We start from the raw sequence: 19,287 nt of genomic DNA, 5'->3' as shown, positions 1-19,287 counted from the left end.
AAAAAATGTGTATGAATTCCATATACGGGTAGGATAAACGAATAAGTAATATATTAAAAAATGTAAAATTTCTTCCTGTCCTTCAAGTTTAGTTATTAAATTTGTACAACTTCAGGAACAAAGCATCAGCCAAGTGTAGAATCTTCAAATAGAGAAGTCGCTCGAGAATCGTTCAGATTCAACCTTGGCAGATCTTTAACTGTCCCACGGCTGTGGCGATCGGGGTATCCAGTTATAAATAGAATATCCGGGAGTTTGCAAACACTTATGAGTCATACCTACGGTATTTGGAATCCAGTTCGACAAGCCTTGTCTTTGCAGACTTTGCAAACTTTGACACAATTATTGTATGCGAATAGAAGTCAGGTTCAGAGTAATGATTCGATGAAGGCGACGTGTTGCTCTAAGACAGACAGCATGTCAAGTCTGAACGTATCTGCAGACCTACTTAATCTGGATGACTTGTCTTCAAGGGCTCAAAAAGACAGTGGAGTTAGTCATTATGAGGAGACTATTCGTACAAGATCTGTAAGCCTGAACAACTTCCGACCTGACGGTTTTGAGCAACAGTCCAAGGAGGAACAATACAGTACTATAGATGAGGTAAACTGTGACAGCTTCCTCTCTCAATACCTCTCTGTATCTCTCAATATATGCATGTCAGAGCGGGAAAATGTAATCTCAAAGGGAGATTGCAACTGGTAAAAGGGTTTAATGATATCGGATTTAATATAAGAGTTTTACCCAAATTAAACAATTTGTTTTCTGAACAAGATTCTTCACTAAAGCCGTATTTGCTTTCTTTATCTAATGTATTCTTTCTAATAATAAGCCTCCAAAACAGAATAATATTACTTCATGGAGCATGTTAGACTTTCATTGGTCATATACATTGAAGAATATCTTACTCTTATGGAATATAAATTATCATAGATAAGCAAACGTTTACGTTTCATATTGTCTGAACTGAATCATGTTATTTATGAGTGCCAAGAGAGTGCATTTATGACGGGTGATTTATAGACCACAATTTAATTAGGATTTTGAAAGAAAACTACCAATGCATCGCAGTTTAATTTATAACTATGGCGATCGCAATTATTAATTTATATTGATTAGTGTGCTGATTCACATGTCGAAAATCTTGATGTTTAATTGTTTAATGTTTCACTATACGGATAACTTATATTTCAGAAATATAGTCATCCGAGTATTATGTTCGCAATCTAAAATTTTATGCCACCAGAGGTCATTAAAAGAAAGAATTTTCATTCTAACCTAATTCATGTGCTGGCAGGATGATATATCTTCCGCCCTGATGTACTTCGTGATTTATGCAAATAAATTAAGAGAATCGGACTCCGGTTACATTCATGGCTAGAAATGCAGTGGCTAGTGTTTTATGTCTTGAAACACACATGATTTACAGTTTACCACATAAAACTCTACATTACTCAGCACAATATGTCTGATCTAATATTTACCCACATAGGACGTGATATATGTTTCATTACAAGCATGTAATCACTTATCATGTATCTTGAATTGGCGATATTTTGCAAATATTTATTTCGTTCTTTCCGTCCATCTAAATATTTATTTTCTTTGAATATATTTATTTTTTCTTCACATTGTTCTCGTAGGCTAAATTGTCTGCCTACCATTGTTTCAAAGCCAACGAGGATGATGAAACTCTACAAAGCGGCTACAGAAGTCCTGAAGCTGGAAACAACGATTATGACTTTGCGATTCTGCCCGTTCTTTGAAATCCATGAAGTTTTTGTAATGCTGAAGCACTCGCTTCTAATAGAGGATGAAATCTAACCAGCATTAACAGTCCGCTTACTCATTTTTCCCACTATGAATACGAAGTCATATGGACAACGGTCTTTTGCATACCAGGACCCATCAACGTGGAATTAATTGCCCACTAAACTCAGACACAAAGACACAGTAATCTCATTCATGAGTGCTCTTAAAACTCACTGATTTCGACTGCAAGAACAAACTTAAAGACCTAATAATGTTCCATACCTTAAATATTTACAGCATGTTTTTATGTTTTCTAATTTCGTGGTGTTTGTTTTCTGTAATAATATCATTATGCATGTCTTTTTTATGTTATAGGTGTGGCCTAACGTTGCAAAGCGCTTAGAGCTTGTAAAGATTAGGCGCTATACAAATTCCTCATTAATGATTATTATTATTATTATTATTATTATTATTAGAAAGATTTGTGCGGCAACAATAGCGAATATTTTGTATGTTTTCACAGAGTATATATATATATATATATATATATATATATATATATATATATATATATATATATATATATATATATATATATATATATACAGAGAGAGAGAGAGAGAGAGAGAGAGAGAGAGATACATCGATAGATAGATACATAGATAGATAGAGAGAGGGGGGATTATAAATATGCACCAAACAGAACGGAAAGTGATATCCCTCGATTATATAGAAGAATACTTGATAATAGTAGACATAATTAATATTTTCAGACATATTATTATCTCTCTTGTGTATATTTATAAATCTCTATAATTAATTATATCTACCTTGAGTTCTCTCATAGGAATCCGAAATGACTGTGTAGATAAATGAGAATTCATTACTATGTCGTCATTCGAGTGTGCCTGCTACACAGGAGTGCGTATAACACCGATTGCGTAGGATCATTTTTAAGCGATTTGGTTCAGTCGGGAGGGAATAGGGGCTCGTGTGTGCAGGCAAGGCGACGGGTGCCATTTACCCGCGGACTTGGGTTCGCATCTACGTATAGTAGGATTTATATATATATGTATATAGTGTACATCATATTTCTCTAAATACTTTTGTAAATATTCTAGTTTTTTTTTATTTTCATTGATACGTTATATTGCGATTTGAAACCATCACAATTGTTAATAAATATCTAAACACAAATCGGAAGCTAGACCAAGAGGAAGAAAAACAGCAGCAAAGTGTTATACATGTGTCTTCATATGTTTATCATTATTTGTTACTTAACAATGGCCAGATGTCACGTTTGATTTCAATGATAGATAACGCTCTTCCGTCAAGTAGTACTTAAGCTCTTTCAGTTTTGCTTTGTTTTATATATCAGATGCAACCCAATTCTAATTTTAAGGAAGTAGGCATTTTATAGTATTTGTATTAAATCTAATTGATGTATGTGAATTTATTTAATATATACGACCCATTCAGCATCTCATCGTTATATCCCTCCATTTCTCCAGGAACAAGCAAATTCTAAATCGTGACATCTAAAAAAAAATCAAATTTGGGCAATGAAGTTGATTCAGTATCAAGCCAAGTTTGAGTTTCCTTTTTATTTATTATTATCATCTATTTGCCTTTCGCCATGTCATATGCTCGGTTATATTTCCGATCATGGAAATATTCTACAATGTGACTACTTATGAATCTAAAATACGAGCCAAGAACAATATTTTTTAAAAAACTACCCATAAAATTGATATTAATTAAAATTTGAATTTCCACGTGCATAGCTTAGTTCAGTAGCGGTCTTCGTGGTATATGTGTAGTGGAAGTGGCATAAACTGATTACTCAATAGAGACGAATAATTTACAAGCTGGCAGTATTTCGACTGCATTTGAGTAGCTTAGTAATATTTAAAACAGCTTACACTGGCATCCTGTATAAAGGTACCACACAATCTGGTCATCGTGTTTTGGTGATGTATGTGCATAAGGTGTTAATCTGGTCAAAAGCGCATATATGGTCAAAAGTGTTTATGGATTAAAAAGGGATGAAAATTTTAAAATAGTGAAGAGAAAATGTAATGATGAAATTTGTATATACTATTTCAATATACCGCATATATAATCCTAACACATACACCCCTACAATGTGAATATAGAGGTTGTAGACACAGACTTTCGCACAGTCCTGCAAACATGCCATGGCATACAAGAGTTACGGCAGTGTTTATAAACACACTTCTTTACCTTTACACATCAGGGTAAGGCAAAGTTTGTAGACACACAACATTACTCTTACAAGAGTATGAGGAAAAATAGGTTTTAACTTTCAATTGTTCAAAGCAGAGACTTAGAGTAGCACATAAATAAAACTCACGTATAATTTAAGAAAGGTATCGCTCTTTCCTGGAGAACTGCACCGGTGGCCTAGTGGTTAGAGCGTCAGCCTCGGAAGCGGGAGTGCGAACCCCGGCCGAGTCATACAAAGACCTACAAAGATCGTACTAACAGGTGCCTCGCTAGACACTCAGCATTAAGAGGTTAGTGTTAGGACTGGTCGGCCTGGTGTCAGAATGATGTGACATGGTGGGACATCATACTACATGTATGCAGCATGATGCCTCAGTGCAAGGCATCACTATAAACTGTCACACTGCAGATATCGTAGCAATATGACTGAAAAATTGTCAAAGCTACGTTAAAAATCCTAATCACATCACATCACTTGCCTGGTGATCTTCTTGGCACTATAATAGACCGTTCGCTTTCTTCTCTCTCTCTCTCTCTCTCTCTCTCTCTCTCTCTCTCTCTCTCTCATACCAGCTTAAAAGCAGTCTTTATTGTTTCATTCGTTTCATAAGGGATCCTATCTGGGTGACTCAATCTTTGGAATTGTTCCTGCATCTTAATCCAGTGCAAAGTCTTCAGAAAAGTATATCTGATAAAAGTATTATATCAACATGCAGTTCTGACACATTTAAGTCTATATACAGCATCCGATATAGGAATTCTCCTTAGCGTATGGATAAACATTTTGTTGCTAGCTAACTGTCAATATCGTGCATAACTCAACTCTGCTGTCACTATGTATTACAATTTATATACAGTTTGAAGTCTACATATCATTAGCATTGCTTTATTTCACAATGCATACTTGTTTGTTGTGTGTTCTTATTACAAAGGCACAATTACAAAATAACCCGCATTCCAGGTCAACAATTGGGACTGTTTTGGATTGGACTAATCACTGCTGTCGTCTTCCTCCTGATCATTGGAGTTTGCATCGTAGCCATCCTGTGGCAAATATATGCATCCAGAGTAATCGGCACGATTTTTAAACTGATTTGGAATCATATCTGTTTAGGGCTAGACATATTTCAAGTTTTCCATCAAAATGTACTGCTGAAAAATGTAATGTAGGAGCAATATATAAGTTTATTTAAAAGCGCAGAAAACAACCATTAAAATAAAATTGGAAAAAATGCATGAAATTCAAGGCTACATTTTTGAGGTGGAAAAAGACTTAAGAGCAATAAACATTACTCTAATACAGAAATGATACACACACACACACACACACACACATGCACACACACACACACACACACATATATATATATATATATATATATATATATATATATATATATATATATATATATATATATATATATATATATATATATATATATATATATATATCTCTGTGTGTGTTTGTGTATCATTTCTGACTGAACCATACACAATACAATCATCATCCTGTTTGGAGCGATTAAACATTTGATATAAATTGAGGATGACTTTTCTATCAGCACCCCGGTCAGTGTGCGCTACTACTTTAAGTAGGTCTAGAAATTTTAAGCATTTAGCTTTCAAGTTCTTTAGGTGTGGAATAAAAGTCAGTTTTCTGTCGAAGATAATACCTAAAAACTTTGTTTCCTCAACAACTGGAATAGGTGTTCCGTCCGGCGTGAGTTTAGCTTCATAATTTTGTCTTACTAACGGACAAAAATGCATACATACAGTTTTTGATTTCGAGAATTTGAAACAGTTTGTACTGGCCCAATTTTGAATCCTGGTTATATTTTGATGTTGTTATCTTTCGATTGTATGCATTTGCTTTGATCGATAACATATTAGAAAATCATCAAAGTATAGTGTGCAATTCACACCAGGAGTCAAACATTTGTGACGCTATTAATTTTCATGTTGAAAAGTGTCACAGATAAAATACTTCCCTGGGACACACCCATCTCTTACTAGTGCAAAACTGAGAGGATAGAGCCCACTTGTACTTTGAATTGTCTGTCTGAGAGAAAGTTTGGTGTAAAAGCGGGCAGAAGGCCTTTTAGACCCAGATCGTGCAGGTCATTTAATATCCCGTACTTCCACGTCGTGTCATAGGCCTTTTCTAAATCAAAGAAAACCGCTACTAAGTGTTTTTTCTTGATAAATTCATCGCGAATAAATGTTCCCAGTCTGACCAGATGATCATTGGTGCTCCGGCCATATCGAAAGCCACTTTGGAAAGGAGATATTAAATTGTTAGTTTCCAGGTACCATACAGAATTGATCAGTCGTTCCAATGTTTTGCAAACACATTTGTGAGTGCGATAGGTCGATAGCTGTTAGGATCTGCGCTATCTTTACCTGGTTTGAGAACTGGTATTACTGTTGCTTCATTCCAAATTTTATGTACATTACCAGCAATCCATTAATCATTTAAGATTTTCAAAAGAGATTTTAATGATGATTCTGGAAGGTGTTTCAAAAACTGGCAATGTATTTCGTCAGGACCAGTGGATGTATCATAGGCCTCATCTAAAGCCTCCTTAAGCTTCAGTAGTAAGAACAGTTGGTTATAAGTTTCCGAGTTGTTGGATGTGCATTTTAGACATGACCTTTATTTTTGAGTTTTTAATCTTCGGATGGCTTCTGAATAATTAGATGATGAAGAAGTTTTAGAGAAACTGTCAGCAAGAATATTTGCTATGTCACGTTTTGAACTAAAATTGTTATTTTTCAGTTTCAGATGTTGAAGAGATGTGTGGTTTCTCTTTCCGTTTATTTTGCGTATAGTTTCCCAAACTTTTGTAATAAAGAAACTAGATTTTAAAGAAGAAAAATATTTCTTCCATGATGCTTGTTTACTTCATTTGATAGTTCGGCGAGCTTTGGCCCGGCCAATACGATGTATACTTAAATTCCCAGACGTCGGACGATTGTTGAATGTTCTCAATGCTTCACGATATTGCCCAATGGCTTCCTAACATTCCTTAGTGAAACAAGGTTATGGGGTTCTTTTACAGTTTGTTGAGGACATGGTAATGGATTCTTCTGCAATCTCGGTTAAAATAGAAGTAAAATCATGAATAGGATAATTAACGTTGTATCTTCATTCAGCCTAGTTTGACAGAGTGTTACAAACTTAGCCCATTCGACCTTCTTAATATTCCATTCTGGAATTGTGTCCTCAATTGTAGAAATAATATTTCAAGGGAGATTGGAAAGTGATCACTGATATGAAGGTCATCAGCGACCTTCCATTCATAATCTAAAAGCAGCGAAGGAGAACAAATTGTCAAATCGATGCATGTTTATGTACCCGTTCCTAGGTGTAAATACATCGGTGACTGAGTGTTATATAGACACAATTCGTGTCTTGAAATGAAGTTTTCTACTTTGTTGCCTCGGTCACTTATGTGGTTTGAACTCCTTCAAATGTTATGGGCATTAAAATCCCCGAGTAATACAAATGGTGAGGGAAGTTGCTGAACATGTCTGTCTTAATGGTTTGGTACTACGTTGGTGTTTGGTGGTAAGCAAATATAACAAAGGGTAATAACTCGATGCAGTGTGACTATTACAGCAATGGCTTGCAGATTTGCATGTGTGATTTGGATTTTTAACGTAGCTGTAACAATTTTTCAGTCCTATCGCTACGATGTCTGTTTTGTGGCAGTTTATGGTGATGTCTAGCACTGGACATCATGCCGCAGACATGTTGTATGATGTCCCAACCAGTCACATTATCATGACACCAGGCCGACCAGTCATAACACTAACCTCTTAATGCTGAGAGCCAAGCGAGGTAGCTGTTAGTACCATTTTTGTAAGTCTTTTCTATGACTCGGCCAGGGATCCTACTCACGACCTCCCTCATCCGATGCAGATGCTCTAACCACTAGGCCACGCATATTTGTTTTTATACTGATGACGCTATGAGGGGATCTATTGTTCACAACAACAGAAACTCCTCCTGGGACCCTGTCAACATTTTGGGAGTAGGTGTTAAACAGGGAGTAGCTTTTAAGAGTGATGTTATACCTATCTTTCAAGAACGTTTCATGAAGGCAGTTCCATTGTACGGTGGTGTTCTTCATTATATATTGAAAAAGAAGATTGTGGAGCTAGGTTAGACCTTTAGCGGAGGCAATCTGTGAGGTTATTTCTCTGGAGGAATTACAGGGGTGAATGTTTTATTGGTACGTCTGGATCTACCTTTCGAGCCACCCTGAGGAAATGGAATAATTTCTTGTGCGTCCATATCCTAAAATTCTCCAAACCTGTTGTGCAGCTTTATAATGTCATCGGACCAGTTTTGTTGCCTATTTGTTTGAGATTTATTTTTACTGTTTGGTGATTTTGTCGGTGTAGTGTTTGTTGAATATCGCTTGGGTCGATATTGAATATTTCAAGTTTGTAACGCGGAATGTTTGGGCTGGTAGAGTATTCAATAGGTTTGTTTTGGTTTGTGCGTCTTTCGTTGCTTTTGTTCTAATTTGTACACGCTTCCTGTCCTCTGGATAGGGGATGTTGGAGGTAATTTAATTCTCTGTATTTCCTTCTCCTGTATCCAGGTGTCACAATCCTTTGAATTAGCATGGTGTTCCTTTCCACAGCTGACGCAATGCGGAGCGGATCTGCACTCGGATTCCCAATGGAAAGGGTCACCGCATAGGCCACTTACTTGGCTTCTCGAGCATCGGTCCTCATGATGGCCGTGTTTTTGACATTTGAAGCATCGAAGGGGATTTGGCATATATATATATCTCAACCTTTACCTATAAAGATCCAACCTTGACTACTTTAGGTACTGTATGTTTGTTAAAGGTGTGTATAATGGTGTTGGTGTCCTGCAGATTGTTATTTCGTTTGATACGAATTCTACGGACTGCGGTGACACCTTCATTTTTCACCCCTTCGATGATTGCATTGTCGCTCAATCCAGCTAGGTCGCGGCAACAAAAAGACACCTTTTGATGTATTAAGAGATGTCAGTGCGAAACAAGTTACTGGAATTTCATGAATGGTCTTAATTTTTTGGATGGTCTCAGTATGTGCTTTACGTTCGCACTCAACAAGCGGACCAACTGATTTAAGTTTTTTAAAGCTTTTGGGTTTTCCGGCTAATCCAAGTACAGTCTTTTCAACTTTAAATGGCAATAGTACGGCTAGTGGTTTGGTTTGTTCTTTGGAATGAATGACCATGAAGCGAGGAAAAGATTCCACGCCCCATGGCTCATCGTCAGAGTCCGAAACGGTTTTTGTTCTCTTGTGTTAACCTTTTTTTTTTTTATTTTCCATTTTGTGTTTCTTTTTGATAATTTTCTTTCGTCACACGTGCTCCCCACCCGCCACGAAGTCCAACAAGGGGACACTTTTCAAGTGCCAGTAATACAAAGGTGGTATACTAAGTAAGTAATATTATCTCCCGATCGACCCGTTGAGAACCGCCTTCTAGGAAGTCATCTTTGAGTAGGAGAAATGAAAAAGAAATGGGTATAGAGTAAGGGAAACGGTGGAATCAAGAGAAATACATGAAGAAAAACTGAGACAGTGATCAAGTAAATTAAGATCTCCTAGGGCCTGGCGTGACCAGACGATTTGTCGAGACCGGGCCCTCCCGACCACCGGTCTAGATGAAGTACAGGCCAAAGAAGTGTATTGCATCGGAAAGGCTCTTCTGAATTACTCTGTTCTTAATAAATTGAGTATGACTTTTCTATTAGCACCCAGTCAGTGTGCGCTACTACTTTAAGAATCTAGAGATTTTAAGCATTTATCTTTCAAGTTCTTTTGGTGTGGAATAATGATCTCTCATGGTGTCGTCGTAACTGACAGAAATGCAAACATGCCGTTTTTTATTTCGAGAATTTGAAAGAGTTAGTACTGGCCCAGTTTTGAATCTTGTTTATATCTTGCTGTAGTTGTCTTTCGATTGTTTTATGCATGTGCTTTAATCGATAACTTATTAGAAAATCATCAACGTACAGCGAGCAATCCACACCAGGAGATAAAAACTTGGTGATGCTATTAATTTTGATGTTGAAAAGCGTCACATAAAATACTGGGGTACACCCATCTCTTGCTTGTGCAGATCTGAAAGGGTAGAGCCCTCTCATACCTTGCATTCTCTGTCTGAGAGAAAGTATGATATGAAAGAGGATCAGATGGCCTTTTAGACCTACATCGTGCAGGTCATTTAATATCCCGTACTTCCATTTCGTATCATAGGCCTTTTCTAAATTAAAGAAAATCGCTACTAAATGCTCTTCTTGATAAATGCATCGCAAATTAATGTTTCCAGTCTGAACAGATGATCACTGGTGCTCCGGCCATATCGAAAGCCACTTTGGTAATGAGATATTAAATTATTAGTTTACAGGTAACATACAGAATTGATAATTCGTTCCGATGTTTTGCAAGCACATTTGTGAGTGCAGTAGGTCGATATCTGTTAGGATCTGCGCTATCTTTACCTGGTTTAGGAACTGGTATTAATTTTGCTTCTTTCGAAATTTTAGGTACATTACCAGTAATCCATAATTCATTGAAGATTTCGAGAAGAACTGTTAATGAAGGTTATGGAAGGTGTTTTAAAAACTGGTAATGTATTTCGTCAGGTCCAGTGGATGTATCGTGGGCCTTGTTCAGGGATTCAATCAGCTCAAACAGTGTAAATGGTTGATTACAACTTTTTGAATTATTCGATGTGAATTTCAACCGTCTTTTCTTTTTGAGTTTTGAATCTCCTGGCGGCTTCTGAAAAATTAAACGAGGATGAGTTTTTGCAGAAACTATCAGCAAGTATATTAAATATGCCAAGTTTGGAATTGAAAGTCTTGTTGTTAAGTTTGCGAAACTATCAGCAAATATATTAACTATGCCAAGTTTGGATATGAAAATCTTGTTGTTTAGTTTGTGATGTCGAAGGGAATTGTGTTTTCCCTTTTCCATTTATTTTGCGGATCGTGTCCCAAAATTTCGTTATAGAGTAACGATAATTTGAAAGATATTTTTTCCATGATTCTCTTTTACTTTCTTTAATCGTGCGGCGGGTTTTGGCCCGAACAATACGGTACTTAGATAAAGTTTCGGGCGTTGGACGATTATTAAATTGTTTCAGTGCTTCTCTGCGTTGTCTAATGGCCTCTTTACAATCGCTTGTGAACCACGGTTTTTTAGAACTTTAACAGTTTGGTGAGGACTTAGGAATGGATTCTACTGCAATGTTGTTTAAAGCAGAAGTAAAATATTGAAAAGGTTTTTGTCGTTTAACACGGTATCTCTGTCTAGGCTAGTTGTGCAAAGCGTTTCATATTTGGACCAGTCGGCCTTCTTTAACTTCCATTGCGAAATTGTTTCGTTAATTGTAGCGTCGGTGTTCTTAAGAGAGATTGGGAAATGATCCATGATGTGAAGGTCATCAGCGACCTTCAATTCATAATCGAAAACAAATTGTCAGAGCGATACTCGTGTATGTACCCGTTCCAGGGTGTAAATATGTCGGTGATTTGTTGTTATATAAACACAAATCGTGTCTAGAAATGAATCCATATATTTTGTGGCTCGGTCATTTATGCCGCTTGACCCGCATACATTGTTATAGGCATTGCAATCCCCGAGTAAAACAAATGGTGCGGGAAGTTGTTGAACAAGTTCGTCTAATTTGTTTGGTACTACCTTGGTGTTTGGTGGTAAGTAAATAGAACAAAAGATAATCACTCGATGTAGAGTGACGCTTACAGCAGTACCTTGCAGATTGTGTTTAATGGGATGACGCTATGAGGGACTGTATTGTTCACAACAACAGAAACTCCTCATGGGGCCCTCTCAACATTTTGGGAGTATGTGTTAAATAGGGAGTAGTTTTAAGTGTAATGTTATCCGTAACTTTAAAAAATATTTTCTGAATGCATATTACCGCAGGATCATGTTTGTTTAAAAGGAGGAGAATATCATTGTAATTTTCTTTAAGTCCTCGACAGTTCCATTGTATGATGAAGTTTTCTATTATACATTTAAATTGAAGATTGTGGAGCTAGGTTACACCTTTCGCGGAGGCAATTTGTGTGATAATTTCTCTGAAGGCATTACGGTGGTGAATGTTTGGTTTGTAGGTTTGGAGCTACCTTGAGCACATGGAACAGTGTCTTCTGCATCCCTGTTCGCAATGTCACCAAACCTGTTATAGAGTTTGATGGGTTCATCTGACCCCTTTTGTTGCCTGTTTCCATGTATGAGTAGATGCCGTGTTCTTCTGTGCTTAGTAATGGAGTGTGTTAGAACTTGGTGTTGAATCGGGTTTATCTGTTTGTGTTTGAGAGTCATTTGTTGTTTTCAGATTGTTCTTCACCGAAGTGGAGAAGGATGGTTTTGGCCTGAACGAGTTTTCTGGCTTCTGGATAGGTATGTTAGATGTATATTTTACCCCTGTATTTCCTTCTCCTGTTTCCAGGTATCACAATCCTTGGAACTGTCGTGGTGCTCCTTTCAGCAGTTGATATAATGCGGAGTTGCTCTACAGATTTCTGATGATAATTGTATCCGCATCGGCCACATATTCGGCTTTTTGAGTAACGGTCTTCGTGATGACCGTATTTCTGATACTTTTAGCACCGAAGGGGGTTTGGAATATAGATTTCAACCTTCACTTGCAAAAAGCCAACTTTCACCACTTTGGGTATAGTTGGTCTGTTGAAGGTGAGTACAATGGTGTTGGTTACCTGCAGGTTGTTATTATGTTTAATACGTTTTCGACGTACTGCAATAACACCTTCGTTTTTCATCCCTTCAATTATATCTGTGTCGCTGACTCCAGCTAAGTCATGGCAACGAGTGACGCCTTTTGATGTATTAAGTGATATGTGTGCGAATCACGTCTTTGGTCGTATTGAGTGTAGTATGAGCGAACCAGCTCACTGGGCTTTCGAATAAAATTTTCATTTTATTGATGTTTTCTGTTTGACCTTGTCGCTCACACTCAATAAGAAGACAAACCGATTTCAACTTTTTAACACTTGTTGTGTGCGAGTCGATCCTGTCTTTTCGATGACAAAAGGACATAGTAAGGCAAGCGGTTTTGTGGCATATTTAGATTGTATGACAATGAATCGTGGAAATGTCTCAACACTCCAATGTTCGTCATCCGAATCAGATCGAGTTTTGGTGCGTTTATTTTGGTTGTTTTGGAAATATCCATGTTGATTTATTTAAAATTCAGCACCCGTACTCCACGCCCACAATGGACCCCAACATGGGGACTCTTTTCAAGTACCAGGGATACACAGATGGTATACTCAGTTGATAAAATTACCTATGATATACCCGTGAAACCACCGCCTTCTAGGGTCGGTAAAATTACCTCCTGATTGACCCGTTCTAAGAAGTATTCTAACACTTGGGAAAGGGTAAGATAAAGGAATAGACCGTAGTGGCAACGGTGGTATCAAGAGAGATACAAGAATAAAGATAAAGAAGGTGAGCGAGTAAATGAAAGACTTCCTAGGGATCGGCGTGACCAGCCAATTTGTCGAGGCTGGGCCCATCCAGAGCACCGGTCAAAGAGAAGTAGAGGCCAGAGTAGTGGGTTGCATCGGAAAGCATCTGCTCAACAAGCACGATCCTTTCCTCCCCCGACACGGGACGCAACCCACGGCAAACAGGTTCCCTCTACTTAGGAGCCTCTTACGGCACATAGTGAAGACATATCGTGCCAATTATACAACCCCGGACCCTCAGCGGGACGAACGGTTACGCACATTTCACACAAATAATTGTTTAACTGATCAGAATGGCATTTTCAATATTGCATTTCTCACATTTGTTGTGAATATTGCGAATATAACGCTCATTTTTATCTTGTTTGAAAGGTTTGTAAGAAACATAGTAAATTTGTCTAGATAGTTAACTTTATCATCTCTACTTTCAAAAGGACGAAACAGCTTGTGCAGTTCATCCACTAACTAATCTCATAGAGCAATAGGAAAAGCCTCTGCTATATAAGCATAAGGTAGTTCGTAATACACGAGAGTATTTTGACTATTTGTAGATACATGTGCAATATGAAACTGTGCAGTATGGAAAAATACCACACGATTCTGACAAAATAAAGTTAATGGAAAAATATAAGCATATACTAATATATGCTTAATTCTATCTTTTGTAATCGCGTGATTCGGAAAGAATGATGTTTTTTTTATATTGCTTGTAATAAAGTATAAACGGCATGAAATAGTCTCCAGAGAAGGTATCAGAGTATAATATATTCATGCCTATTACAGCAATGACAAAAGATGTTTCCAAAAGCAGCCAAATTAGAAAAAGCGTGCCAATGAAAACTTTGTCATCGTCATCTACCAAGGAAAAATATTTAAACAGCGATGATTCAGAGAACATAAATCAAGGCGATAGTTGTTGCAGACTTTTAAAACGGCTTGGAAAAGTAAAAAGAGACAAACGAGTTGTTAATAATGAATTCATTGAAGACACATACAACGCTATTGATCAGGTAACATTTCACGATGATCATCTATTTATCGATCAATCGATCTATCTATCTATCAATCTGTTTCATAGTAAAATAACTCATGCAACCTTTTATTTAAAAATGACATCAACGTTGCGTTGCTCTGTGTGTTGCACATTTGGTGACATACCTGGGATACCTTGTTATAAAATGTGCCTTTATTTATATAACTTTACAAGAAAACCAAACTATCTTGGTTAAATAATTTTACTTCATAAATGTTCCTGTTGCTTTTAGTAAATAATACAGTACCGAGAAGACAGGAAAACTGCCAAAATTGGATAGCTTATCACGGTCCTTTACAAACAGTATTTCATATGATAACAAGGCGAACTTAAGGACTGCAAGTGAATACAATAATATTGTCGACTTCCATTTTTTAAAACAAAATATATCATCAAAATAAGATTTTAAAGATAAACCATTGTCTAAATTTAGGTACGGTTTCGTTAACACTTTCACTTATTAACCACGAATATGTTTGTGATATATATACATGTTATAATCGAATAAATGTGTATTGTTGAGAAATTGTACAACTCTGAGGTTTGAAAAGTAAGTTTCTTTCATCCGTCCGTCTGTCTGGGAGTCGCCACCTTTGTGTATGACATACAATTTGATTATGCTAATACATTGAATGAATAAAACATGTTCAAAATATACAAATGTGATAGGCAAACATCTTCAAATTAAGATAACATTTATATAACTTTCCATGAATAAAAAATAATACTGACACTGAGTTTCCATTTTTGGTATCTAATGGTGGTACATTTTAGTTTAGAAACGGTTGACTGAATTAATTTGTAGGTGCATTATTTAGAGCGAACACAATATATAACTTAACAGATTAAAGACTAAATATTCACTGGGTCAGTTAGCATGGAAATCAGAGATATAAAAGTATTTTAATGCTTATTCTTTAATCTTTAAATCCTACAAAGCCAAAGTTTTGTCTAATGTTTAATTACACTGCAGGGTGAACGAATGTTGACAATTATTACTCTCCTAAATTTTAAACAGGCATTTCTTCCCCATTATACGTGCGAGGAAGAGGCGTATTAGGGAAACATATGACTCATATTGGATTTTTAGACGTTTTTATAAGCAGAGGTTTTCAATAAGCTACAGCAGATCACGTCAAAAGATAATAATGAGTAGAGAATATACCTGCAAATAACAAGTGCTAGATCATATGGATTTCGGTGATGGCCGAGTTGTCATTCTCGTTGTTAGCAAGAGCTGTATAAATAAAATATCTGGTCAAAATGAAGTGGAACAAACCTAGGAGAAACGAGAGAAGGTTCAGGAGTATGTACTGATTGAACTATAGTACATGTACTGAACTGATACGATTCGTATTTGAAAAGGATACTCGATAAACACAATGCTCCAATAATATACAATGTTTGCATAGCCTTGTAGGCCTTCGTACCCTTTGCAAAGGATGTGTTTCAACACTGTTTGGAGTAGTAATTTATTCGATTAATTTTGAGTATATATTCAAACTGATGAATCTGTGACAGAAATGTTATACTTCCTTAAATGGAATTTTTCTGCTTATCTACGATGCTGCGTATATCATAAAATATATCGTATATAGAAAAACGGCACAATGATTTAATTTGGATAACAATGTAGATGATATTAGTTACCACAGTAGCTCATTGTGCTTTTAGTTGGTATCATAATTCGGTAACTAAATTTACTGGAGAGATCCCGAGTCGCCGTCGACACAAATTCGGGCAGAAATGAGCATTAATTAACATTAAACTTATGATTCCTACACCTTCATCCAATATATGAGTCAATTGTTTGAAGCATATATAGATGACAATAGTGACGAGAAGAATTACTCATATTTAGAGGAATCATTGCATTAACGCAGTCACTGTTCGTAAAGGATGTATTCTCTTTACGATATATCATTCTAGTCTCGCAAAGGAAATGTATATACAACATATCTAATTTTTATTTAAACGATATGGCAAAAACTCGTCGCCCTTTAAAATGTTAAGTAATATTTCTTAAAACAATATGTAAGAAGGTTTCACATGCGTTTTTCTCGACTTGTTTAATCGTAGTTAATCAGTGATTTATGATTATATGTAAAGGATTTAACTGTACTTATTCACGATCCTACGATTAGGTCTCCAATAAAAGCTCTTATATAATATACTTGTAATGGATAGTTTTTGAAAAGAGACTGCATATTAGTTTTCTCTCCTTCTTTCTCTCTCTCTCTCTTCTTTACGATCTCCTTCCATTTTCCATGACATCATCTCAAAGTCACCATGACAAATTATTACTTATCGAAATGTATGTCTTTTCGAAATGTATGTCTAAGTCATTTTCCAAAGCTTAGAAGAATTGTTGAGATTTGATCGATTGGAATTGAATTTAGAACCGGCAATACGTGCAATGCTTCATATGTTATTTCAAGCTTGGCTGATTTCCAAATAGCTCAAGCAATAGATGAAAAGAGGGAACGAAAGACAATATTTCGATTTCATAATTCAAATATGCGCTTTTTTCATTATAAAAAGCACTCCATCAATACACTTACGCCGCAGTTGATTTTCACATAGTTCTAAAACAATATCAAGCACAACAAGAACCTAAGGCTGAATCAATAATTGTAATGCAAACTGTAGTATCGGTCATGTAACATGTATTTATTGTTAGCGCTTGATTTCGGAAAATATATTAAATCAGACTACTTCATAGAAACAGATTTTCAATCAGCACAATGTTTACTCAGGAAGCACAAATCTGTTTACTGACGTTTTTCACCATATTTTATCTTAAACTTACAGTTTGATTTACTTAAGTTACTCTTTAGCCCACACAATAAATTCTCGAGAGTATGGCTTGATCAGTAACGTTTTATTCGTCATATTTCAACACTATTATTTAATTCTGGAAGAAAGAGACATTCCTGGTTTATTTTAAAATAATAAAATCATCGAAATATAATTCTACATTTCAGGCTGCCATGACTACCTCTGATCACGCACAGGACAACGTATGTGCGGAACATCCGCATGAAGTCAACATGAGTGCTGAACACAGTCACTACCATTTTGACGTTTCTATAGAATTATGTCAAATTGAGACGGCCAGCATAGACACAGATCAAACGTACATAACTCCAATAAGCGATCTTCCAAGTCCTATTGAACTATGTCAGGATGAAGAATCTAACATGCCGCTTACGGAGCCGAACGATGGGCATGCAACATATGAGAACTCTTTAACTTCAATAAATAGTCTTGCACATCCTATTGGAAAATATCAGGCTAACGTAACAAACTTGCAAGAAAAATATCAAACCAAAATAACCTCAGTTGGTGATCTTGACCGTCCTATGGAAGAAACCGACGTACACCCGGCTGAGGAGAACAACGTGCATGTAACATACGAAAATATATAACTCCGATATATGATTTCGGTCTTGATGTTGAAGTATATATTGCTGTGAAAATGACACAACTTGCATGCAGCTGAAGCACAAAAAGCGGATTATATACCATACACATTGTATAAATTAATAATAATAATAATAATAATAATAATAATAATAATAATAATAATCACTTAAATTGGTACAGCAATACTTAGCGGGTGGGGAGATGCAGTGGCTCAGTGGTTAGCTGCCGCATTCAAGACAAAAGAGGCGCAGGATTGAAGCCTACCATTGTATCATTCTGAGTCAGATACCGTGGTGTGTCCCTGAGCAAGGCACTGTACTCCAGCTGCCTCGGCACAAATAACCTACTTGTGTTGCTGTGCAAAAAGAGACACCAATCTAAACCTAAACAAGTGACATGAGTTATTATCAGTTATATTTGCCATAAATGGCAATCTTAACAAGCTAAGCTGAGAGAAGGTATATTGCTGAACAGTACTCGAAATAACCGTCCGGGAATGATGTTCACAGTCGGTACTCTCTGGCCACGAGCCCATTTGTATAACAGCGTTACGAATTAAGGCATATGTAACTTATCGCATTTCAGCACATGAAACTAGTATTTTGTTGCAGACTATTGAACTATTGAAGAAAAAATATTCTGCTGCAAAACAGATTAGGTGAGGGTTATCAAATTAAAAATAGACCTCGATTGAAATGACACTATCTTTGTGTCGTTATCGTTTACCTTCAACTGAAAATATATCGGACTTTCACTTTCTGGGTTAAATTTTTTCGATGCAGAATAAAATCGCTTTCTCTTTTGCCTGGTTTTCTTTGTGTTTTCAAATCAAAATGTCCTTACGTTTTATAACTATATCCATCTACAAAGAGATGAATAGTATCCAGCTTGTACGATCCTTGGCAAGAAAACTCTGAACATTATTCGACGCGGTTGATAATTTACTATCAAATCATTACCCATTTGAGATTATGTTTATCACTAAGTTTTTTAAAAATAAAAGCAGGAGAGAAAGAAAAATAATGTACATTCACTTTCACTCAGCTACTATTCCATTCATTTGTTGCATGCAAAATATGGAATACGTTCCGCTGCGCTACGACTAATCAAATTTATTAGTGTCTTTACCAATTATAGTTTAAGTGCACCTGTCCTCCCGAAAACCTATAATATTTGCCTCAAACAACATAATCTTTCATCAAAGAATCTATATGCACTATGAAATCACATTATTTTAGTTTGGACATGGAAACGTTTAACAGAAAATTGTGTCATTATAATTTGCACCTATAAGGA

General features: G+C 36.3%; 1 protein-coding gene across 6 annotated transcripts in view; it reads left to right on the top strand.

The window, feature by feature from the left end:
• The window catches only part of LOC149793536 (uncharacterized), a 29,752-nt gene extending 10,969 nt beyond the window's left edge, over positions 1-18,783 (top strand). For 3 of the 6 annotated variants that reach the window (XM_089967507.1, XM_089967506.1, XM_089967508.1), the window contains 2 exons: positions 116-603; positions 1,644-3,340. In XM_089967507.1, the coding sequence (XP_089823633.1) occupies positions 116-603; positions 1,644-1,766 (611 nt within the window). In that variant the 3' untranslated portion in view covers positions 1,767-3,340. Of the gene's footprint in view, positions 1-115; positions 604-1,643; positions 3,341-14,315; positions 14,543-17,549 lie in introns of those variants that run through there. The other 3 variants (XM_089967504.1, XM_089967505.1, XM_089967503.1) reach the window with 2 other exon arrangements.
• Positions 18,784-19,287: the final 504 nt, after the last annotated feature.

The sequence above is a fragment of the Sinohyriopsis cumingii genome, chromosome 8 (assembly GCF_028554795.1).
Source record: "Sinohyriopsis cumingii isolate HCF-2022 chromosome 8, ASM2855479v2, whole genome shotgun sequence".
Lineage (NCBI taxonomy): Eukaryota > Metazoa > Mollusca > Bivalvia > Unionida > Unionidae > Sinohyriopsis > Sinohyriopsis cumingii.
The sequence above is the reverse complement of the archived record's forward strand: the minus strand, read 5'-3'. Positions and strand labels throughout refer to the sequence as shown.